Source organism: Bufo bufo, chromosome 5 (assembly GCF_905171765.1).
Source record: "Bufo bufo chromosome 5, aBufBuf1.1, whole genome shotgun sequence".
NCBI lineage: Eukaryota > Metazoa > Chordata > Amphibia > Anura > Bufonidae > Bufo > Bufo bufo.
Window position 1 is genome coordinate 25,216,928 of NC_053393.1, and position 25,656 is coordinate 25,242,583.

Consider the following 25,656-nt stretch of genomic DNA (forward strand, 5'->3'; position numbering starts at 1 on the left):
CGTGACTTCAAGGTTCCTCCGCTCACATCCAGAGCTGCATTTACGATTCCACTATCGGACGTTCAACTGAAGGGTGTATTCAGATGGAGAAGGTTTTGTTGCAGAGATTTCTGCGACTGAAGGTCTCTTCCATTCAGCTGAACGGGGTCGTCTCTGCAGCAACAGCACAAGGCGTCCTGCCAGCCCCGTCCCAAAAATGTCTCCATCATGTCTGCCACGTTGGGAGTTCACTGCTTAAAAGGATCATGTGAGATCTCGCAATGCACTGCACTCTTAACAGGAAGCCATGAGAAGTTTGGATGCAGCTTTGGATGTGACTGGAGCATAACACAGTTTTTTGGTATGAGATTATTGTATTGCGGTTTCACTTGTCGCAGTTCGGATGGTGACGTCTTGTTTTGCGTTTTCTTTCTGTATCACGTGTAATGTTCATTGTGTTAAGGTAGATTGTTTTCTATTCCCTCTCTAAATGCCATTCAGAAAGCTATGGATTAGATGAAGGTAACTGCTCTGGGTGTGACTTGTGTGTGCCATGCGGTGTGAATTGGTGTCTGAGGCCTCCTTTATACTGCATTAGGTTCTATACCGGTGCGATAACGAGACTCTCTCCATTGCAGCAATTTTGTCTTTAGATAGTGAAGTCTGCGCAGATGACTCTCAGTATCTTATGTGGATTATCTGATTTCAGAGCAGACCCCAGACTAGACCCCGATCAGACCCCTAAACTCACTGTGACTCCCGACCCCTAGACTCATTTAGACCCCCCGAGCACATTCTGACCTGACTAGACCCCAGACTATCAGTCCCACAAACTCACTCAGACCTCAGATCAGACCCCTAAATGCACTTAAAGGGGTTGTGCCACTAATACCAATCTACATTTTTAAAACCAGCACCTGGATCTGAACACTTTTTGTAATTGCATGTAATTAAAAAATTTAATCTAGCCCCTTAGCTATTCAATATAATACATCCATGTAGTGCCCCCTGCTGTTTTTCGTTTCCTTATATTTCAGTCCACCTCACTGAGGTGGTGGTTGCACGTGCTTCGTTTCAATCTTCAACTGTCACCAGCCACATCTGCTGTTAGAAGCTGTGGCAGTTACAGGGAAAGAGCTGCAGCAGAAAGGACATGCCCCCTGAGCTGTGATGGGAAGAGAGCTGCAGCAGAAAGAGCATCAGCCCATGCTGTGATAGAGAGAGAGCTGCATCAGAAAAGACACGCCCCCTGAGCTGTGATGGGGAGAGATCTGCAGCAGAAAGAGCATCAGCCCATGCTGTGATAGGGAGATAGTTGCATCAGAAAAGACACGCCCCCTGAGCTGTGATGGGGAGAGATCTGCAGCAGAAAGAGCATCAGCCCATGCTGTGATAAGGAGATAGTTGCATCAGAAAAGACACGCCCCCTGAGCTGTGATAGGGAGAGAGCTGCATCAGAAAAGACACGCCCCTGAGCTGTGATGGGGAGAGAGCTGCAGCAGTAAGAGCATCCCCCCAAGCTGTGATAGGGAGAGAGCTGCATCAGAAAAGACACGCCCCCCACGCTGTGATAGGGAGAGAGCTGCATCAGAAAAGACACGCCCCCCAAGCTGTGATAGGGAGAGAGCTGCATCAGAAAAGACACGCCCCCCACGCTGTGATAGGGAGAGAGCTGCATCAGAAAAGACACACCCCCCACGCTGTGATAGGGAGAGAGCTGCATCAGAAAAGACACGCCCCCTGAGCTGTGATGGGGAGAGAGCTGCAGCAGTAAGAGCATCCCCCCACGCTGTGATAGGGAGAGAGCTGCATCAGAAAAGACACGCCCCCTGAGCTGTGATGGGGAGAGATCTGCAGCAGAAAGAGCATCAGCCCATGCTGTGATAAGGAGATAGTTGCATCAGAAAAGACACGCCCCCTGAGCTGTGATAGGGAGAGAGCTGCATCAGAAAAGACACTCCCCCTGAGCTGTGATAGGGAGAGAGCTGCATCAGAAAAGACACGCCCCCTGAGCTGTGATGGGGAGAGAGCTGCAGCAGTAAGAGCATCCCCCCAAGCTGTGATAGGGAGAGAGCTGCATCAGAAAAGACACGCCCCCCAAGCTGTGATAGGGAGAGAGCTGCATCAGAAAAGACACGCCCCCCACGCTGTGATAGGGAGAGAGCTGCATCAGAAAAGACACGCCCCCCACGCTGTGATAGGGAGAGAGCTGCATCAGAAAAGACACACCCCCCACGCTGTGATAGGGAGAGAGCTGCATCAGAAAAGACACACCCCCCACGCTGTGATAGGGAGAGAGCTGCATCAGAAAAGACACGCCCCCTGAGCTGCCATTTTGAAGAGAATCTTGCAGGACTCGAGCAATGAATGGGGAGATCTCTGGATCCATGGGAGGTACAGGGCTGGTTCTAGCTTTGTTAGAGATTGTCATGTACTATATGGGATCTGATTTTAATTTTTTTCCCTCCATCATGTGACAACCCCTTTATGTCTTTAGAACAGACCCCTAACGTCATTCAGATCCCTAAAGTTACTCATTCCTCAGATCAGATTCCTAAACTCATACAGACCCCAGCCCTCGTGTGCCAGGCCCCTGGCAGTATTTCTGACACACCGTCGGCATGTCTGCTGGGTCGCCGCAGATCTCTTGATTGGTGCAGTGAATGCCTCCTCTTGTGCTTGGTGTGCCTGTAGTAGATCATTTAGTGTAGTCTTAGGAAAGTTCACCATTAGACCGTGACATGTCCTTGGGCTAAGACCCCCACGATCAATGGACCCCCATCAGTCACACGCAAGAAAATTTCTAAAGGTGAACTGGTTTTCCGGTTTTATGTAAGTAAAATTTGAACATTGTGGAATTAAAAATTCTCTGACTTTCTAACCTGCTTTGTGATGGGGTTCCTTTCTGCTTGCGGTCAGTGACTGGACTTGATAGACATATCTCTTAGTAACTGCAGTGAATAGAAACCCATGCTGAAAATGAGCTGCCTTCCCAACTGTCAGTCTATCTGACCTCCGTAGATAAACCTTGAACATTTGCATTCACTGACAGCAGGCAGAGGCCTTGAAAATGGTGACGAATCACAGCAGAAAGTTACAGAACTTTATATTCCAGGGTGATTAAATGAATGGACAAGCCCTTTAAGTGCTGTGTGGTGTTACATAGTCCCTGTGTGAATGTCCGTGTCCTTGGCGTGTGTGCTGTGTACACTACCTCTGCTGTAAGTGACCTGTCTGCCTTCACAGCTGGCGACTACGAGATCCAGAGGGACCGGATTGAGCTGGGGCGATGTATAGGGGAAGGACAGTTTGGAGATGTGCACCAGGGGGTCTTCATGAGCCCGGTAAGTGGATGTTATTGGTAGCGTGCACCATAATCCTCAACAGGCTTTGCTGCTATTGAAGGATATGCATTGTAGTACTGGGCTCCAGGTTTGTTTGTTTTTCACGGTTTAGGAAATTAAAGTTTTTACATATTATCTTCCTAAAGTTTTTACTTCTCACATCTGAGGGCTTGCTACAATTGCATCAAGCCTGGAATATCCTCTGTAAGCTAAGCACAGATCGTTCCCTGATAGTCTGTTACAGCACAGATCTTCCCTGATAGTCTGTTACGGCACAGATCTTCCCTGATAGTTTGTTACGGCACAGATCTTCCCTGATAGTTTGTTACGGCACAGATCTTCCCTGATAGTTTGTTACAGCACAGATCTTCCCTGATAGTTTTACAGCACAGATCCTTCCCTGATAGTTTTACAGCACAGATCTTCCCTGATAGTTTGTTACAGCACAGATCCTTCCCTGATAGTTTGTTACAGCACAGATCCTTCCCTGATAGTTTGTTACGGCACAGATCTTCCCTGATAGTCTGTTACAGCACAGATCCTTCCCTGATAGTTTTACAGCACAGATCTTCCCTGATAGTTTTACAGCACAGATCTTCCCTGATAGTTTGTTACAGCACAGATCTTCCCTGATAGTTTGTTACAGCACAGATCTTCCCTGATAGTTTTACAGCACAGATCGTTCCCTGATAGTTTGTTACGGCACAGATCGTTCCCTGATAGTTTGTTACGGCACAGATCTTCCCTGATAGTTTGTTACGGCACAGATCTTCCCTGATAGTTTGTTACGGCACAGATCTTCCCTGATAGTTTGTTACGGCACAGATCTTCCCTGATAGTTTGTTACGGCACAGATCTTCCCTGATAGTTTTACAGCACAGATCTTCCCTGATAGTTTGTTACAGCACAGATCTTCCCTGATAGTTTGTTACGGCACAGATCTTCCCTGATAGTTTGTTACGGCACAGATCTTCCCTGATAGTTTGTTACAGCACAGATCTTCCCTGATAGTTTTACAGCACAGATCTTCCCTGATAGTTTGTTACGGCACAGATCTTCCCTGATAGTTTGTTACAGCACAGATCTTCCCTGATAGTTTGTTACAGCACAGATCCTTCCCTGATAGTTTGTTACGGCACAGATCTTCCCTGATAGTTTGTTACGGCACAGATCTTCCCTGATAGTTTGTTACGGCACAGATCTTCCCTGATAGTTTGTTACGGCACAGATCTTCCCTGATAGTTTGTTACAATGTATCAGTTCAGATAAAATGTATCCACCTCGAGAGCAGACTATTGAGATTGTTTGTTTACCCTGGATGCAATTATAGCAAACCCTCAGCTGTGATGCATGTTCGGAAAATGATTGGTTTCCAGCCTCTGGATGACTGCAGCACCTAAGTGTTGAGTGAGAGGGATGGGATCCCGAGGGCCTAACAGTGACCCCTGGCCCTGCCATGTGCGGGGGTCAATTAGGTCCCGATAGGCAGCCTGTTAGTTTTACTGTAACAGACGTATTAGAGTGCAGAACAGAAGTAAAGCAGCGGATGATGCAAGCGATCAGAGGATCCCAGGTTCAGGTCCCTTACTGGGACTGTAACAAAAAAAAAAAAAGGTTTAGAGAAAAAAAATTCTACCAAAAGCACCCAAAAATACATAATTATTATCTCGTACAATGAAAGGAGCACATTATTTATCCTATTATATAAAAGAATGAAATGATACCTTTCACTTGGAGATCCGTTGATTCATTCTGGAGAAAAAGTACTTTTAATCCATATGCAAATGAGCAGTTAAGTGCACTGAGGGCGGGCCCAAGCCACTCTGTGCACCCGTGCTCCTCCTGCTTCCTCTGCCAGTTCCTCCCTTTGCTTCTTGGCTGACAAGGCTAGGCAAGATGATTATGCAGGACCCTGACCCTGGCAATCGAGGAGTGGGAGAGAGTAGAGGAAGCAGGTGGAGCATCAGAAAGTCTTCGGCCTCTTTCAGACGAGCGTGACGGATTAGGTCCGGGTGCGTTCAGTGAAACTCGCTCCATTTTGCAAGCAAGTTCACTCAGTTTTGTCTGCGATTGCGTTCAGGTTTTTCTGCGCGGGTGCAATGCGTTTTGATGCGTTTTTCATGCACGTGATAAAAAACACTGAAGGTTTACTAACAACCATCCGTGAAAAACGCATTGCCTCCGCACTTGCTTCCGGATGCAATGCGTTTTTCACTGAAGCCTCATTGACGTCTATGGGGCCAGGGCTGCGTGAAAAACGCAGAATATAGAACATGCTGCGATTTTCAAGCAACGCAGAACTGATGCGTGAAAAAAAGCGTTCATGTACACAGACCCATTGAAATGATTGGGTCAGGATTCAGTGCGGGTGCTATGCGTTCACGTCACGCATTTCACCCACGAGGCAGATAACTCACTTGTGTGAAAAGGGCCTTATTTTATTTTTTTACAGTGGAACTCTATGGTGGAAGGCACTGTATGGCCTCAGCCACCTGTTTACGTGTACGTTTTTTGTATACGTTAAACGGATGGGAAAGCCTTAGTGGCTGGTGGTAGCCTGTGGAGGGAAGCTCTTCTACACGGCGCTTTCCTTCCCTCGCTCCCCCGATGCCGCTGTCCGCCCGCTGTGGTCTCTTCTGCCCGGCTCCTAACCGGATGCGCTTGCTTCTTTCATGTTCGGGGGGCAGTGACTGTGCACGTCCTATGTAAAAGAGCTTCCTTCCACAGGTTAGCACCAGTCGCTAATTAGACTAAATGGCCGGAGAGCCCCTTTATGAGGTTAAGCTTTATATAAAACCGAACTCCTGATGTCACATCCCTCTTACAGATGTGTTTTTTCTCCCCAGGAGAATCCGGCCATGTCAGTCGCCATCAAAACGTGTAAGAACTGCACATCGGACAGTGTGAGGGAGAAGTTCTTACAAGAGGCCTGTAAGTGTCCCCTTCGGCGCCTGTCTTTGGCTCGCAGTAGGTTTTCTCACTGAGCCGCTCTCCAGCCTGAAGTGAGGACACAGTTTTGCAGCAGTTACTGGAACCTTCCCGTTAATTCTTTGCCTCCCGCATTAGCGGACTTACGATTAGCGGGGATTATCGTCTTCTGCTCCTGTGACAGCCCCGCGCCGTCGACCTGTCGGCTTTGTAGAGACAGGTGCAGAAGTATTTAACGCTGTGTTATCTCTCATTATAGCTTAGTGACAGCACCCCCATCATCCTGCTCTGACTGAGCATTCTCACAGTAAAGGGAATTAAAAAGCGATTAATAAGAAGTTAATTGACCGCAGAGACGGCGGCTTACGTCTCTGACAACTGGAGGATTAGACCTCTGCCTCCCATGTCACCCAGATTGAAATCCGCTTCTGGATTTCGCTTTGCTGTTTGATGCCTCCTGTCTAAGGGTGCCATCGGATGGAGGACGAGGGGCTGAGCTGGGGGGGGGTTTAGTTTTCTATGATTTGGTTCAATGTTTTCATGTGCAAAGCTGTTTAAAGGGGTTCTCTGGTTAGAACACTTAACGCTTGTGAGTCCTGCTGCTTCTGCCCAATCAAGACAGAGCCTGAGAGTCCTGGCAGCAGTTGGGGCCCGTTCACACAGCAGATTTTGCCACCAGACTTTTGGTGTGGATTCCAGTGGTGGCCACATGGTGTCTGCCTCCCTTTTTCAGTGGCGGGCCACGCAGCCGTTCCTGCAGCCAGTGGATTAAAGCCACGACTATACCTAGAAGAGACATGTCCCTTTTTGGTGCATTGTCCAGACAGATTCCGCTGGAAGCCATGGCGGGAGTTTGCTTGCGGTTTAGGCCCATTCAGTGGGACCGCAGGTCTGCAGGATTCAGAGTGAAAAATCCACTATCAAAACGGGCCCTTAAAGGGGTATCAGGTTGGAATAAATTACCCCCATTCCACCGAATAGGGATAACTGCTAGAGCCCCCAGCAATCGTGAGATTAGGGGTACTGTGCCCCATGTGAATGGAGCGGCTGGTCGACTATGCACACTGCCTCCAACATTACAACTGTGGGACTTCCAGAGAGAGTCTGCTGCAGTCTTAGGGCTCATGCACACGACACTATGTATTTTGCGGTCCGCAAAACACGGATCCTCAAAAAAAAAGAAAGACATCCGTATTGCGTCAGTTTCTTCATTTTTTTCTTCTTCTTGCGGATCCGTTGTAACAATACCTGTTCTTGTCCGCAATAGAACGTAGTCAGGTCCATAAGTATTGGGACATGGACACAATGGTAACATTTTTGGCTCTATACACCACCACAATGGATTTGAAATGAAACAAACAAGATGTGCTTTACCTGCAGACTGTCAGCTTTAATTTGAGGGCATTTACATCCAAATCAGGTGAACGGTGTAGGAATTACAACAGTTTGCATATGTGCCTCCCACTTGTTAAGGGACCAAAAGTAATGGGACAGTTGGCTTCTCAGCTGTTCCATGTCCAGGTGTGTGTTATTCCCTCATTATCCCAATTACAATGAGCAGATAAAAGGTCCAGAGGTCATTTCCAGTCTGCTATTTGTATTTGGAATCTGTTGCTGTCAACTCTCAAGATGAGATCCAAAGAGCTGTCACTATCAGTGAAGCAAGCCATCATTAGGATGAAAAAACAAAACAAACCCATCAGAGAGATAGCAAAAACATTAGGCGTGGCCAAAACAACTGTTCGGAACATTCTTAAAAAGAAGGAACGCACCGGTGAGCTCAGCAACACCAAAAGACCCGGAAGACCACGGAAAACAACTGTGGTGGATGACCGAAGAATTCTTTCCCTGGTGAAGAAAACACCCTTCACAACAGTTGGCCAGATCAAGAACACTCTCCAGGAGGTAGGTGTATGTGTGTCAAAGTCAACAATGAAGAGAAGACTTCACCAGAGTGAATACAGAGGGTTCACCACAAGATGTAAACCATTGGTGAGCCTCAAAAACATGAAGGCCAGATTAGAGTTTGCCAAACGACATCTAAAAAAGCCTTTACAGTTCTGGAACAACATCCTATGGACAGATGAGACCAAGATCAACTTGTACCAGAGTGATGGGAAGAGAAGAGTATGGAGAAGGAAAGGAGCTGCTCATGATCCTAAGCATACCACCTCATCAGTGAAGCATGGTGGTGGTAGTGTCATGGCGAGGGCATATATGGCTGCCAATGGAACTGGTTCTCTTGTATTTATTAATGATGCGACTGCTGACAAAAGCAGCAGGATGAATTCTGAAGTGTTTCGGGCAATATTATCTGCTCATATTCAGCCAAATGCTTCAGAACTCATTGGACGGCGCTTCACAGGGCAGATGGACAATGACCCAAAGCAAACTGCAAAAGCAACCAAAGAGTTTTTTAAGGGAAAGAAGTGGAATGTTCTGCAATGGCCGAGTCAATCACCGGACCTGAATCCGATTGAGCATTTCACTTGCTGAAGATCAAACTGAAGGGAAAATGACCCAAGAACAAGCAGGAACTGAAGACAGTGGCAGTAGAGGCCTGGCAAAGCATCACCAGGAATGAAACCCAGCGTCTGGTGATGTCTATGCGTTCCAGACTTCAGGCTGTAATTGACTGCAAAGGATTTGCAACCAAGTATTAAAAAGTGAAAGTTTGATTTATGATGATTATTCTGTCCCATTACTTTTGGCCCCTTAACAAGTGGGAGGCACATATGCAAACTGTTGTAATTCCTGCACCGTTCACCTGATTTGGATGTAAATACCCTCAAATTAAAGCTGACAGTCTGCAGGTAAAGCACATCTTGTTTGTTTCTTTTCAAATCCATTGTGGTGGTGTATAGAGCCAAGAATGTTAGAATTGTGTCCATGTCCTAATATTTATGGACCTGACTGTATTTTTTTATTTTTTTGCGGAACGGACATGCTGGCATAAAGAAATGGAATGCTCACTGAGTAATTTCCGTTTTTTTGGGGAACCATTGACCTGTAAAAAATAAAATAAATAAATAAATTGAAATGTAAAAAAAAAAGTTTGTGTGCATGAGCCCTTATAGAGATGAATGGAACGATCTGTCCTGCTCCATTCACACATGGACACGGGGTGTGGTCATTATGGTCGCTGGACTCCTATTGGTTGGACTATCACCGATCTGTCAGTTATAACAGGAATACCCCTTTAAACAGCTTTATACATGAAAACCTTGAACCAAATCATAGAGAATTATATATCCATGAGCTCAGTCCCTCCTCTTACATCCTAGCCCAAGCTATCCAGTGAGTAGGGCATAACTGTATTTTACCAGAATACACAAGCCGGGACTCGCAGGCATTCTGAGTGAGCGAGTGAGAGCTGGTCCTGCAGGTGGAGGAAGCAGGGCTCCCAGGCTTTATTTACTAGTGGTCAGGGAAGCAGGACTCACAGGCTTTATGTACAAGTGGGCAGGAGAAGCAGGACTCACAGGCTTTATGTACTAGTGGGCAGGGGAAGCAGGACCCACAGGCTTTATGTACAAGTGGGCAGGGGAAGCAGGACCCACAGGCTTTATGTACTAGTGGGCAGGGGAAGCAGGACTCACAGGCTTTATGTACTAGTGGGCAGGAGAAGCAGGACTCACAGGCTTTATGTACTAGTGGGCAGGGGAAGCAGGACTCACAGGCTTTATGTACTAGTGGGCAGGAGAAGCAGGACTCACAGGCTTTATGTACTAGTGGGCAGGGGAAGCAGGACTCACAGGCTTTATGTACTAGTGGGCAGGAGAAGCAGGACTCACAGGCTTTATGTACTAGTGGGCAGGGGAAGCTGGACCCACAGGCTTTATGTACTAGTGGGCAGGGGAAGCTGGACCCACAGGCTTTATGTACTAGTGGGCAGGGGAAGCTGGACCCACAGGCTTTATGTACTAGTGGGCAGGAGAAGCAGGACTCACAGGCTTTCTGTTAGTGGACACATCACTGATACAATGTTAGGTTCGGTGACCTGTTATCGTCCTCTGGCAGTGTTACCTTTTATAATCAGCGCCTTCTCTCTCTGCAGTAACGATGCGGCAGTTTGATCATCCGCATATTGTGAAATTAATTGGCGTGATCACAGAGAACCCGGTGTGGATTATCATGGAGCTGTGTACCCTGGGAGAGGTAAGCCTGGCGTCAGCACAGTATTTAGTAGATGGACTCACTGGACAGGTTGTGATTGCTTTTTGACTGCTTTCGGGCAATTCTGTTGGCCTTAGAGCTGAAATCTCCCAGCGTACCATATCCTCAGAGCTTAGTCTGGTAATTTTCATCGTGGGTTGTCTTTATAACATGTGTACATCTGATAAGCAAAGCTGACCTCCCTCCAAGCTTTTAAGGTTGCTGTTTGGCATCAAGCTTGCTGACTGTTTCCAATAACTGTGCGTACCCATGCAGTATAGATGCTGGAAGAGGTTGGGAGCGGCCCTACCATGACAAGTATTCTCCTTCTGTCACTAAGGCCTCCTGCACACAAACAATGGCTCCACGAAATATGGATTCCATCCGTGTGATGTTCGCATTATTTTGCAGACCAGAATAGGACATGTTCTGTAATTTGCGGACAACACGCAGATGACCTGTCCTATTCTAGTCCACAAAATGCAGTCCACAAACCCATTGACGGGGATGCGTCTGCAAAAAATAAAATGCAGATGACACACGGGGCAGTAACTGTATTATGTGGATCCGCGGTTTTCTCTCCACAAAATACATATGGTCGTGTGCATCCAGCCTAAATTGACAAGAAATTTGTATGAACGTCTTGCAGTCGTCTTAAAGAGGACCTTTCATGCGATTTTATCAAGGGAGATATATATACTTGCGGGCTGATGCTGCCATCCTGCTTGATTTTTTGTAAAAATTTTTTAAATATGCCTCCTATGCCCCTCCGGATTTCTCCCGCTTAGTATGCCAATACTGAGCTATGTTAATAGTGAGCATCGGAGCAATGGGGAGGAGACGCAGTCTTTTTCCATGGGCGTCTCCTTCTCCCCTGGCTGTAGCGCTGTCTAATCGCAGCGCAGAGCGTCACAGCCAGGGAAGTTTTTTCTGCCTGGCTGTGATGCTCTGCGTTGCAATTGGACAGCGCTACAGCCAGGGGAGAAGGAGACGCCCACAGAGAAAGACTGCGTCTCCTCCCCATTGCTCCGATGCTCAGTATTAACATAGCTCAGTATTGGCATACTAAGCGGGGCATAGGAGGCATATTTTAAAAAATCAAGCAGGGGGGGTACCCCGCAAGTACCGGTATGTATCTCCCTTAATAAAATAGCATGAAAGGTCCTCTTTAATTTACATTGTTGATTCTTCTCCATTCATGTCTAAAGCTAAGCTCAGTCTCAATGTAGCTGATGATCTGTCTCCAGAAAGCACAAGTGACGGAGCTCAGCTGTCTGGTCGCAATCTGACCGCAGGGTGGTGCGAATCTCGTTACCACGGACATCCCTCAGAACTTTGAACACAAAGCTTTGTATGTGACTAGAGAAGGCAACTTGGAATAAATCACAGTCTCCTGCATAACGGAAACCGGACGGATCCATTATGCTGGCCATAGACTTCCGTTATGCATTCCGTCATGGAATTGCGTTATGGTCCGTGGTAACGGAATCTGTAATGCAATTCAGCATATATCCGAACTTTAAAACGTGAAATTCGCTCATCCCTAATTACAATAGCCTGATTCTGTAGATCATGCGGCGTTACCCATTGTGCAGTTGCGACTCTGTTAAAGTTCTTCTTTTTTTTTTTTTTTTTTGGTCGCAGCTACGATCTTTCTTACAAGTTCGAAAATACAACCTGGATCTGGCATCGCTGATCCTCTACGCCTACCAGCTCAGCACAGCACTGGCCTACCTGGAGAGCAAGCGCTTTGTACATAGGTGAGAGCCGCGCCATTCACGGTCTAGGATTTCAGTGTTTGTATGCGGAGACGTGCGATGATCGTAGAGGTGAAGGTGAACGCAGCACATGCCGGAGTCAGCCATATGTTAATAAACCCCTACCCCTTTAGAGACGCCCCTTTTATCTCTTAGTGGGGCGTTCACATGACCGTATTTTTGGGCCACCTCTGATCCACGTATTTTGTGGATCAGATGTGGACTGATTTATTTCAAGATGCAGACAGCACGCCGTTTACACATCCGTATGTAAACATGGAACATATCCTATTGTCCTTTTTGCGGACAAGAATAAACGTTTCTGACAAAGGGTAGGACGTGCTTATCCGCAAACACGGAACGCACGCGGCCGGTATCCGTGTTTTGTTGATCTGCAATTTGTGGACAGTAAAATGGATACAGCCGTGTGAATGCCCCCATAAGGCGATCATCTCCTGGTGAGCAATCAGGCAGATAGTGACCTCTGCTGGTGATGGTGGGCAGGTGACATCCCATCACCAAATAAAGGGGGTGTATGGCTGTACCAGATGCGATAAGTGTCTTTGGTAGGGGTAAGTCCTCTGGCGCCATCCTGCCCCCTATAACAGGGTCATTTATAAATGCATCAAGGGGTTTCCTGTAAATTTCTATACTGGTAGCATAAGGAGCTGATCGTGAATCTGACCGCTGAGTGTCCGGCCGCTGGTCCTGCCATGGATTTGAGGACGGTAGCTCTGCCGCTGCAGACCATGGAGCAAATTTATTATATGATTTGTGCCGGTTTTCTGCCATAATAAAGATGCAAATTTTGACTTCTTATTATTTTACTCACTTTATATAGCGCTGACATATTCTGCAGCGCTGTACAGACATTCTCATCCCTCGCCATCCCCAGTGGAGCTCACAATCTAAGATCCCGATCAGTCTGTCTGTGGATTGAGGGAGGAAGCACAAGGGGAACACGCAAACTCCATGCACATGTTGTCCTTGGTTGGGTTCAAACCCAGCGCCGCAAGGCACCAGTGCTGACCACTGAGCCGCCATGCCCCCTTATATTTGCCAATATGCACAAAATGTCTTTAAGAACTCTGCTGGTGATAAATTTCTGCCCGTGAGTGGAGAAAAGATCGTTCTCCATGGCAGTGGATGGAAACTACAGAGTGTGATGTCCTGCAGAGGGGAGCTCCGTGCTGGAATACCTCCTGTAATGGTCTGCCTTATATACAGTATATGCCCGTCATCTGTGGTACAGACCCCTCCATTAATAACGCTGCCTTTATTCACCAGGGATATCGCAGCTAGGAACGTGTTGGTCTTGTCTTCCGACTGCGTCAAGTTAGGAGATTTTGGTCTTTCGCGGTATATGGAGGACAGCACGTATTACAAAGGTAAGGGGTTAATGCGCTGTGTTCTGTCACTTACAGGGATTCTCCCCTGTGGGAAACCCAAGGGTGCCGCCGGACGAGATGGATTTTCCGCAGCTGCGTGTCCGCATTGGTCCGTGATGAGGGATTTTGCACAGATTCAAAGGGTGAAATGTGCAGCATACATTTCCATGCTGTGTCGGCTGCAGCTTATCCACCACCTGTGAACATGGCGTCCAGCTTCTTTTTACTTTGAACTTTTTAGATGTCTACTTGCTGTCAGTGAATGGGAACAGAGTTGCCGACGTCCAGAGGCTTAAAAACCTGTCCTGGCCATGGGCTGCTCTGACTTATTGCAGGAGTCCAGGCAACTTTTTCAGGTTTTTGTGCGCGTGGTGGTTTAGTGACCCTAACTTTATTTGTTTGACTACCAAAATAATTTTTGCAATTTTCTTTTATTTTTTTTTACTTTACACTTTTTAGAGATTTTTTTTTTAGGTTTAATTTGGAGGAAAACTGCTAATTCTTATTTTAAAAAAAGTAATTCTTTTTATTTCTTAAATATTAAAACCGACACAAAAAATATTAACTAATTACTGCAATGGGTTCCCTATTTTGTGCCGATCGTTTTGATATATAACATGCATAGGTTTGATTGAATGGGGCGACTATGGTGTGATGGTTTCCGTTGGCGACTGCATTTTTTATTTGTATTTATTTATTTATTTTTAAACTTGTATTTGAATTTATTTTTGGCACATATGTCCCCCAGGAAGTCATTAAAAGACCTCTGAAGGACACTCTGTGGGGGCATTACACACAGGCAGAGCTCTTGCTCCAGACACCCCCGGCGGTGACCGCCAGGACTAACAGAGGAAGCCGCTTATTCAGCGCTGTTCTCCAGGTACAGGAGAAGGCAGAAGCGGTAATAAGCGGCTCCTGTCTTCTCCTCTGGATCCCCGCTGTGTCTGCTAGATTGCCGGAGCTTTAGTCCCAGCGCTGCCTGCGCGTGTGTATACGTCCTGTCTGTACGGAGCATGTGCAGAGAGGACGTATATACCCAGTGGGGTACAGCGCTCGCCATCTCCAGCAGTCGTGAGTGGCAGCATTCGTATCACTGTGGGGTGACACAGGACCCTCAGTTTTCTGATCATTGGGGGTTCCAGCAGTCGGACCCCCACCGATCAGGTTCGGTTTACATCTTGGCGCACCCCTTTTTAATAACTGAATGTCTTTTCTTGTGCAGCTTCCAAAGGTAAACTGCCCATCAAATGGATGGCTCCCGAGTCCATTAACTTCCGGCGCTTCACCTCCGCGAGTGACGTGTGGATGTTTGGTGAGTGCGTGCAAAGGTTTGCTCCTGTACTCCCCTATCTGTGTTGTAGTTAATAAGTCTCCACAAATCAGACGTCCCCACCTGTACAGCTCCATAAGGCCTGGCGACCAGCGTTGCCTGCGGCGCCCTCAGCCAGCTGTGCGAGGAACTGCAGCGCGGCCTCCGGCACTCGGATGGTGTCTTGTTGCAGGAGTGATGGCCAGAAAAAAGAACCTCAGAAACATTGCAAAATATTGTGTGCGCAGGAGGCCTTATTCCTTTACCTCTTTGATGCTTGCTGTCAGTGAATGGAAATGTTTTTATTCTATATTTACACCCAGGAAGACTCGCATACTTTCTCACAGTCACAGTTGTATCCAGACGAGACCGACCTCTGAGACCCCTGCTGTCCAGCTTTTTGAGAAGGCAGCGGCGCTCTCTGTGCTCACCAAGCACAACAGCGCCGTACATTGCATAGTGGCCGTGCTTGGTATGGCAGCTCAGTCCCATTCACTTCTGTAGGGCTGAGAAGCTGCTTGGCCATGTGACCGATGAACGTGTCGTCACTGGACTAAGAGAAGCAGAGAGAAGGCCGCGACGCTCACAGGAGCTCTGCTGATCGGCGGGGGTCCCCCCCCTCACAGATCAGATACTAACAACATAGCAGGAAGGTCATCAGTATTAAAACCTCGGATTACCCCTTTAAGGGTCCATTCACACGTCCGTAGTCCATTGCGGATCCTCAATACACCCGGCCGGCACCCCCATTGACAATTGCGGACAAGAATAGGACATGTTCTATTTTTTTCTGGAGCCGCGGACTGGAAGATCGACGGCGCGCTCCGTAAATGCGGATGCGGAGAGCACATATTCCGTCGCCATAGAGAATGAATGGGTCCGCACCCATTTTTGCAATTTGCGGAACGGATGCGGACCCGTTATTACGGACGTGTGAATGGAGTCTAAAACTGATGTATTGCAGTGCTGTACACCAGAAAATGTATAGAAGTAAAAAAAAAAAAAAAGTGCCACTTTTTGAGATTTTCCACTGCTCACTGCGAATAAAAACAACGGAAGGAAGGAGCTTAGTGGCGTAGGTCGTGGCCTTCCCGCTGTAACGCATTTAGCATAGTGTACAATTATAGATGAAATAGTCTCCAGCCCATAGCTTGTCCTTCCTAATTAATTTGGCGCATCTTATTCCAATGGACTTTAAAACCACCGTGGCGAGAATTTACCGACCCCCCCCCCCACGTACCAGAGGCGTGGCATCAGAAAGTCTGTTTTTTGTGCAGGAACCATTATTTGTTCATTTGCTCAAAAATTGCAAATATTTCAAATTTTTTATCATCTATGAATGAATAATGGCGGAGACAACATTTAAAGGGGTTTCTCGGAATTAAGGGGGTTAATACTGATGATCTGACTTCAGGAAAGGTCATCAATATCTAATTGATGGGGGTCTGACTCTCTGCACCCCTGTAGATCAGCTGTTTGAAGAGACGGTGGCGCTCGCAGAGTCCAGGCCCGTGATGTCACGTTTATCGGTCACGTGGCCTAGCTGCAGCTTATTCCCATAGAAGTTAATGGGTCTGAGCTGCAATACCAAGCACAACCACTATACAATGTGCGGCGCTGTGCTTGGTATACTGTGAGGAGGTTGCGGAGCTCACCCGAAAGCTGCAGCCTCTTCATACAGCTGATCGTCGTCAGATCCCCACTGATCACTTACTGATGTCCTGTCCTGAGGATCGGTCATCAGTATTAAATACTCACAGGTGCCTTTTAACTATTGTCCTGTCCTCAGGATAGTTCATCAATATCTGATTGATTTGCGGGTCTGACTCCCCGCACCCCCGCCGATTAGCACTGCATCCTATTCATGATTAATATACCAAGCACAGCGCCATACTTTGTATAGTGGCCGTTCTTGGTATTGCAGCTCATTCTCTTGAATGGGACTGAGCTGCACACTGGCCACGTCCATCGGTCACGGGACATCATTGGCTGAGGAAGAGGCAGCATTGCTCACCCGATAGCTGCGCATGTAGCAGTCTGTAACAACTACAACTCCCATCGTGTTCTGACAGCCCCTAGTGAAAGGTTCTGCAACTTTCTTGCTTGTCTGTAAATATGAACAGTCTCGCGTACGGATCTGGTATTTCTCACATCTGAGTATCCGTCACAGTTGCATCCGGTCTAGACAATGCTCTGATATATTTTACCTGCGCTGACACATTGTTGCAAACTCAAGACGAGGGACAGATTTGCGACCTCTTTTGATGTCCGTCCAGTAATCCAGGATCTCCGATGATCCGGCACGTGTCCCATCCGGTTAATGTCGGATGAAAGGAATTTTCCGTGGATGCCGAGCGCTGACTAAGGTTGTGTTTTTGCTTCCTTAGGCGTGTGCATGTGGGAAATCCTAATGTATGGCGTGAAGCCTTTCCAGGGCGTGAAGAATAATGACGTGATTGGTCGGATAGAGAACGGCGAGCGCCTGCCCATGCCGCCCAACTGCCCCCCTACCCTCTATAGCCTTATGACAAAGTGCTGGGCGTACGACCCCAGCCGGAGGCCGCGGTTTACGGAGCTCAAAACACAGCTAAGGTAAGAGAGGCCGCCCGTGTACGAGGACACGTGCAATAAAGTTTTGGTGTTTGATTGAAATTTTGTTTTAAAAAAATAAATAAACAATCCAAACAGGGATTATTTTTAAATTAAAGGGGGTTAATTGTGTGATGATTCTATTAAACTTTGAGGGAGATTTATCAAAAGTGGTGTAAAGGAAGGCTGGTTTAGTTGCCAATGGCAACCGCTCCAATTTCACATTCCATTTTTTAGGGCCCATTTGGAAAATGAAAGGCAGAATCTGGTTGCTACGGGCAACTAAGACCGTTTTACTTTACATCCCTATTGATAAACCTCCCCCAAAGTGTTTGTTGCTCGCCACGATCTCTGCTTGCTTTCAGTGAGTGAAATTTTATTTTAGATTGGGTGTGTTCCGGCGGTCAATGGAGCTGTCCGAGACGATTCAGGATGGCGGGCAGGGTGTGCACAGGACCAGACTCGTACCTGTCCGTCTCGGGCCGGAAATGGGCAGGGCTGATACAAATCCCGCCCACAAATAGTTGATTCTGGGTGGGCCTGGGGTGTTCCCGGGGGCGGGGCTTATATGCCACGATTTTACCAACTCAAATGTTGGTAAGGATGTCCATGGGATAGCGCATCAATATGTGATCAGTCCGACTGCCGAGGACCTGTGACGTCACGTCCATTGGGCACTAGGATTGAGCTGCAGTGCCCGGCACAGCCACTATCCGGTGTGTGGCGCTGTGCCTGGTACACAATGAAAAGTCTGTAGCGGTTGTCCAACACCGCAGACCCTTCCAGCAGTTGATCATTGGGCTACAGTTTTTTTCTTTATTTTAATTAAAGAGGATTTCTGACTTTTTTTTTTTTAAACTGATGACCTATTTTCAGGATAGGTCATCGGTTTCTTATCTGTGGGGGTGCAGCACCTGGGACCCCCACCGATCAGCTGTTTGAGCAGACCATGGAGCTCCGGTGAGCACCGCTGCTTCCTCACAGCGCCGTACATTGGATAGTGGCTGTGCTTGGCATTGCAGCTCAGCCCCCATTCCCCTTGAATGGGACTGAACTGTGTCTAGGCCACGTGACTGATTTAATGTGACGTCACTGGTCTAGGATAAGCTGCGAGAAGACCTTCTCAAATAACTGATTGGCCGGGGTCCAGGGTGTCTGACCCCCATCGATCAGATACTGATGACCTATCCAGAGGGTAGTCGTAAAACGCCAAAATTTTTATAAAAAAAAAAAAAAAAAACATAAGAGTCGTCACCCCTTGGCCTCAGCCACTTTATCCGAATTCTATGTCAGTAAAGTGGAACTGGTGCTTCATGAATACGACTCTCATCCTGACCGCCATATTTCTTAGTGTTCGTACAGCCGACAGCTGGCATTCATCTCCAGCTTCTCCTCTATTACAAAGCCGTCTGCCTGCAGCCACCACAAGGGGGAGCTCCGTTCATAAGAATTTATGCAGTTACTATTGACTGAAATTGCAGCTGTAGTCATCTGTCTGCACTGGACTCCCCCTAGTGGTGGCTGCATGAAAATGCAGTCGTTATTTATTAATTTTTTTTACATCAGAAAGAGGATGAGTTCAGCGTGGGGGCCCCTGTCCCCTGGGTCTCCGCAGCCATCCCATGGTCTGCTGTCAGGAAAATATAGCACAAATCTCTCCTGTCCTGGTAGTTTGCTACAGTGTATCGGTGCAGGCAAAATCAGCCTGGAGTCCAGACTTTAAAGATGATTGTCTTGGCTCAGTACATTGTAGCAAACCCTCAGTTGTACAAGAACGAAATATAAATGTTCTCATTCACTGGCAGCATGCAGTGATCTTGAAAATATAAGAAATTGAAAGCTGACAATCGATTTATTGTACAGAGATGAAACTTAATTTGTCGGGGTGGGGGGGGGGAAATCCCTGTGATCACCAGAGCAGGGTGTGGTGTTGCGCCGATCGTGACCCCCCCCCAACTATATAGTGTGTGTATTTATAGATATATATTGAAGTGAGATCTAAACAAGATGCCCTGATGCTGCAGGTGAAGATTTATCCCACGTAACCCCTGGTGGAGCCTTAAAGGGGTATTCCCATCTGGGATGTTGATGGGAGCCCTCCCACCTCTGGCGACCCGCTCCTATCTGACACTGACGGCATATCCTAGCACTATGCAGATGGGAATACCCCTTTAAATCCCTTAATCACCTTGGATTTTATCTGAAGATCGTCCGTTACCCAGATCAGACCTGCTGCAGCAGCCCTCCCCCACTCCTCAGTGATAGCGCAGGCATACGGTATGTACATTTTAGAGTCCAGTGAGAGGGTCCTAAATGCCACTCGTGATTCTGATTGTGCCCTGAGAAGCCCCCGGATCTCGGCATCCTACACCCCAAGTCTGTATCAGTAAAGATGGAGGTCAAGCAGAGTCGCACTCCAGATGTTCTACTTATGCGGGTTGGTCATCTGGCGGGATGTTGCGACCTCTCCTGGCGCACCTCTACAGCACAACCTCTGGACTGCCCGCAGTTGGGGACCAGATGAGCCGTGTCCCATAAGTTCTTTCCCCCCTGGTCCTTGTTTTATCCCCCAGATTTCCGCAGATCGATGGGTAACGTAGGGGCAAGTGAAGGCCTTCCCACCCAGACCCGGCAGTGACCCGATCGCCTGGCTATATGACTGGTCCAGCTCTGCTACATATGGGACAACCTTCGGTGATGTGAGGATAGCGGTGTTATATATTCGTCGGGACAGTACATTTAATTTCCAGGAATAATTCCGCGGCGTCTTGTAAGGTTCACTTCCTCTTCTCGATTTTCCTTAAATCCAAATTTTCAAAATAAAGTCGCCGCCCGACTAATGCGATAGAAGCGGAACCCGTGACTGCGCTCGTCTTCTCGCGTCCGCTCTGTGGGATCAATGAGCGTCTTGTCCTCCAGCCCCGTGTCCATGAATGAGGCCTCTTGTAGGATTCCCGCCTGAAGATCCACTTGTTCTATTTCCGGTCGTCGCACTCGCGGATAAACACTTCTGAGACTTTCTGCGTCTTGGATTTCATAGGAAGCAGCCAAGATTGTATAAGAATCCCGTGTTCCATACATGACGTCTCATTACGTGTTTGCAAGGGAACATTTTCTTCCTTGTATCGTTAACTGGTCAGATCAAAATGGAATTTATTACTTTGTTCGGGGGGAGGGGGGGTTGTTTATGATATTTGGAGGGGGCGGCTGGGTCCGTGGGACAGGAATCCACAGATTGGCTGCTTTTTTTTTTTGCTCTGCTCCCTCAGTGCTCAGCTATGTGTACTGATGAAGCAGAGCTGCAGTGTAAAGCATGGGACGTGTAAATCCAGCGTTAGGCTGCTGTGCCTTGCTTCACACTGCAGCTTTTCTTATTCAGGTTGGCTTCAATGTATAAGCACAAGCCCGGCAGAGAATAGCAGCGTTACTTAAACATGATATAATGGGCGAGCACTGTGTGGGAGGTAGCAGTTGATCACTTTATGACAGAATTAATTCATCACAGTACTGCAGCATTATTTGCATTTATAGATGGTATTATTAATTCAGCAGAGTATAGCAGCATTACTTGAATGTGCTATGGGAGTATTAAGTCAGCAGAGGATATCTGCATTACTTGAACATAGTATGGCGGTATTAATTCAGCAGAGTATAGCGGCATTACTTGAATACGGCTACTTGTATTTATTAGGGCCATTATTTGAACATGGCATGGCAGTATTAATAAAGCAGAGTGCAGCATTACTTGAACATGGTATGGCAGTATTAATTAGGTGGTTTATAGGGGCATTACTTGAATATGGCTGCTTGTATTTATTAGGGCCATTATTTGAACATGGTATGGCAGTATTCATAAAGCAGAGTATAGCAGCATTATTTGAATGTGCTATGGGAGTATTAAGTCAGCAGAGTATATCTGCATTACTTGAACCTGTTATGGCGGTATTAATTCAGCAGATTACAGCAGCATTGCTTGAACCTGGTATGGCGGTATTAATTCAGCAGATTACAGCAGCATTGCTTGAACCTGGTATGGCAGTATTAGTTCAGCAGATTACAGCAGCATTGCTTGAACCTGTTATGGCGGTATTATTTCAGCAGATTACAGCAGCATTACTTGAACCTGGTATGGCGGTATTAATTCAGCAGATTACAGCAGCATTGCTTGAACCTGGTATGGCGGTATTATTTCAGCAGATTACAGCAGCATTTCTTGAACCTGGTATGGCGGTATTAGTTCAGCAGATTACAGCAGCATTGCTTGAACCTGGTATGGCGGTATTAATTCAGCAGATTACAGCAGCATTTCTTGAACCTGGTATGGCGGTATTAGTTCAGCAGATTACAGCAGCATTGCTTGAACCTAGTATGGCGGTATTAGTTCAGCAGATTACAGCAGCATTACTTGAACCTGGTATGGCGGTATTAGTTCAGCAGATTACAGCAGCATTGTTTGAACCTGGTATGGCGGTATTAGTTCAGCAGATTACAGCAGCATTACTTGAACCTGGTATGGCGGTATTAGTTCAGCAGATTACAGCAGCATTACTTGAACATGGTATGGCGGTATTAGTTCAGCAGATTACAGCAGCATTGTTTGAACATGGTATGGCGGTATTAATTCAGCAGATTTACAGCAGCATTACTTGAACCTGGTATGGCGGTATTAGTTCAGCAGATTACAGCAGCATTGTTTGAACATGGTGTGGCCGGATGGATCACTGTATGGGTGTATGGCGGTATTAGTTCAGCAGATTACAGCAGCATTACTTGAACCTGGTATGGCGGTATTAGTTCAGCAGATTACAGCAGCATTGTTTGAACATGGTGTGGCCGGATGGATCACTGTATGGGTGTATGGCGGTATTCATTGGTGAAGACTATATTTCCTCTCCACACTGCACTGACGAGTGACATACCCTTGTGTCCTATTTCATTGCTAGTGATTGATTTGTGTGTGTATTGCCACTAATGGCGGTTTTACAATCGTCCTGACCATTTGATAATCCGCCACGGTCTGGTCAGTGCCTGATTTTACATTAGAAGTGTAGCCCCGCTGACGGGTGAATGTCGGAGCTGCTTGCGGGTTTCTGTTACTTTCCAGCATCTTTTTTGCCAGAGAACGGTCGTCAGACGAGTGGTGTCTGCAGCTAAAAATACTGCGTTTGGGAAAATGTCAGCGTGTGACTCCTTGGCCCCGGGGTCTTGTTGTTCGGCAGCTGGAGGCCAGCGCTCTTCCATGGCTCGGGGTCCCTGCTCTACATTGTGTGGGGGAGGGGGTCCTGCACTAGCCTGGTTGGCGCTGCGTTGTAGACATTTTTTAGATATTGGGGTAGGAAAGTTTTTGGAAGCAGAAGATGAACCATAGAGGGTTACATTCGATTACATTCTCTGCCCAATATTCCGGACTATCCGATAACCCGCCTGCCCCTTTATCAGATGAGACCACCTGCAACTTTCGATTTTGCTTTTTGTTTCATGTCCTCACCATGTTTAAGATCTCTGCTTGCTGTCAGTACAACGGCGCACTTGTATTTACATCCAGAGGCTGAAAACCTCCACAGATCTACTAATTCTCACAGCTGAGGGTTTGTTACTGCTGCATCCAGCCTAAACAATCCTCTGTGAACTAATCCAGTACTATCATTCTCTATCCTGAAGTCGTTACAGTGTGTCGGTGCAAGTAAAACACATCAGCCTGGAGCGTACACTGTAGCAGATCCTCAGCCGTGAGAATTACTACGTCACGTTTTCAGCCACTGGATATAAATTAATATTCTTTTCACCCGCTGCAAGCAGAGGTCGTGAGAAGGATCAGTCTCTCCATTATTCCTTTTGGAGACACTTCTGGCTTTGGCTCAAAAAAAAAAAAAAAACCCTGCATGGAGGCCTGCATGTGTGATTCCAGACTAAGGAAGTCTCAGGAGCGTCTGAAGCATGCAGTGTTATTTCAGCGCAGCACAGCAGCCATGTGTTTGTGTTATCACCCACCAGATAAATACTTCTCCTTGCGTCTGACATGCAGGTGACCATTTCTGCAAGGGAAGTGAAATTGCCGCCACTTCTTCCTCTGCATGAGTAATATGAGAAAATATTATCCACTTGTGCGGAAGGGGGGCGCGCGGGGGGGGGGGGTTGGACCCGTCCGCAGAATGTCATGTAAAAAAAGGCCTGACGGGGCGAGGCAGTGCCAGATCTGGGATTTGGTGGCCTTGATGAGAACCTGCAGGAGCTTTCAAGTCACCAGAGAGATTCCAGGCTGAGGTCTCTGGACTGATGGCTCCCATCCAACAGTAACAATCCACATAGCAGAGCTGGGAGGCGGCAGCTGCGAGCCGGGGATCAGTTGCACACGGTCACGTTAGCTTTTTCTGCACAGCCCGGGTAAGTCGTGAAGCGGGGTTACCGCTATTTTTGCATTGGACATGTACAGATGTAGCAGAGCTGAAATTGTTATTTTACTGTTTGAGGCCGGTATGGTTTATAATTGTGTAGTGCAGTTTTCTGCCAGCAGTCCTATGTAAAACTGCAGCTAGCACTGTTGTGACAAGTACAATGAGCTTTATAGTGTCGTCACTCTCTCCTCAGAGTCTCCTGCTGCACCTGCGGCTGCGTCCCCCCGGCCGACTCTTCGGCTGCGTCCCCAAACCCCCCCCCCTAGGCCGATGCGTCGTCCCGTCGCCCCCCCCCCCCCCGCGGCCGACTCTTCGGCTGCGTCCCCAAACCCCCCCCTAGGCCGACTCGTCGGCTGCGTCGTTCCCCCCCGCAGCCGACTCTTCGGCTGCGCCCCCCGCGGCCGACTCTTCGGCTGCGCCCCCCGCGGCCGACTCTTCGGCTGCGCCCCCCGCGGCCGACTCTTCGGCTGCGCCCCCCGCGGCCGACTCTTCGGCTGCGCCCCCCGCGGCCGACTCTTCGGCTGCGCCCCCCCCGCGGCCGACTCTTCGGCTGCGCCCCCCCTGTAATATTCTTGTCTTGCACAAAATAGTCCTTGCATTAATCCCTGGAAGGGGGAGGGGGCTTCCTCTGTTGTGACAGCTGACATTCCCCCGCCATACGTCGTCCTCTGGTGTCCCGCTGCCCGGCTTCACCCTCATCTGTCTGTTTTTTTGTTTTTTTTCAGTACGATACTAGAGGAGGAAAAACTGCAGCAGGAGGAGCGGATGAGGATGGAGTCCAGGAGGCAGGTGACCGTGTCGTGGGATTCAGGGGGCTCTGATGAGGCTCCACCAAAGGTCAGTCACTTATCGGGGGGCATATTTTTTGTCTGTATATCGACTCTTATATGTATGTTCAGCAGTGGGAGAGCAATTATTAATGTTGTTTGCCCCCCTCTTATTCAGTAGTTTCTGCAGATTTAGACCCCAAATGTTTTTGTGGCCACTGTCACTTTAAAAACAGGCGTTTGATAGCGGGCGTATAGAGACCCTGAACTGGTTTCAGTCTCTGGAAAATAAGACACTTAAGTCCTGTCAATCAGCGGTGCCCATAGAATATATGGCGCTGCTTATCAACTCTGAGAGGACGGAGAAAATGCAGACAGCACCCCCCCCCCCCCCCCAGTCCGAACTGCTGCTGACCCCCCCCCCATTTAACGTGCGGTTGTCCTATACCATGCAATATACAATTTTACATTTTTGTTTCTATACTCTTTACTGTAACCATTCTTTTTTTTTCTCTCTGCTTGCTGTCATTGAATAGTAATGTTATATTTAAACATTCACATTACAGCGCAGTAATCAGGGCTGTGTCATGTAACGAGCCGCGCACCTCCCGCGTCCAGGAAGCTGTTTCATAATCAACGAAGTCTCCTACTGAATGACAGCAAGCAGAGATCTTTTAAAATCACTAAAAAGTTATATTAAAAAAATGGAATAGGTTTTTATTATACAAAGGATTACTGAAACCATAATGTTCTCTTAAAGGGGTTGTCCAGGATTGTACTGTCGGTACTACACCTCTTCATCCATTGTGTATTGGACGGACCTGATGACTGCAGCGTTGCCTCCCCCCCCCCCCCCCCCCCCATCCCTGAAGTGAATGGTCACCAGCTCCAGCCGCTACACTATGGATGGAGCCGTGACCCCGCTCTGTAGTCCAAACGCATTCAGTGCACTCGGCGCCATTCATTGTCCACAGGCTCGTGGATGTTTGGGTTTCCTCACCATATACAAATTCTCTGCTTGCTGTCAGTGAATTTAGGTTTGAGT

The 25,656-nt window shown here is 47.6% G+C and overlaps 1 protein-coding gene across 11 annotated transcripts in view; it reads left to right on the forward strand.

The window, feature by feature from the left end:
- The window catches only part of PTK2 (protein tyrosine kinase 2), a 163,746-nt gene that overhangs the window by 115,328 nt on the left and 22,762 nt on the right, over positions 1-25,656 (forward strand). For 10 of the 11 annotated variants that reach the window (XM_040431652.1, XM_040431655.1, XM_040431654.1 and 7 more), the window contains 8 exons: positions 3,226-3,323; positions 6,170-6,254; positions 10,309-10,409; positions 12,051-12,166; positions 13,451-13,551; positions 14,774-14,863; positions 17,248-17,452; positions 24,570-24,681. In XM_040431652.1, the coding sequence (XP_040287586.1) occupies positions 3,226-3,323; positions 6,170-6,254; positions 10,309-10,409; positions 12,051-12,166; positions 13,451-13,551; positions 14,774-14,863; positions 17,248-17,452; positions 24,570-24,681 (908 nt within the window). Of the gene's footprint in view, positions 1-3,225; positions 3,324-6,169; positions 6,255-10,308; positions 10,410-12,050; positions 12,167-13,450; positions 13,552-14,773; positions 14,864-17,247; positions 17,453-23,654; positions 23,834-24,569; positions 24,682-25,656 lie in introns of those variants that run through there. The other variant, XM_040431658.1, reaches the window with a different exon arrangement.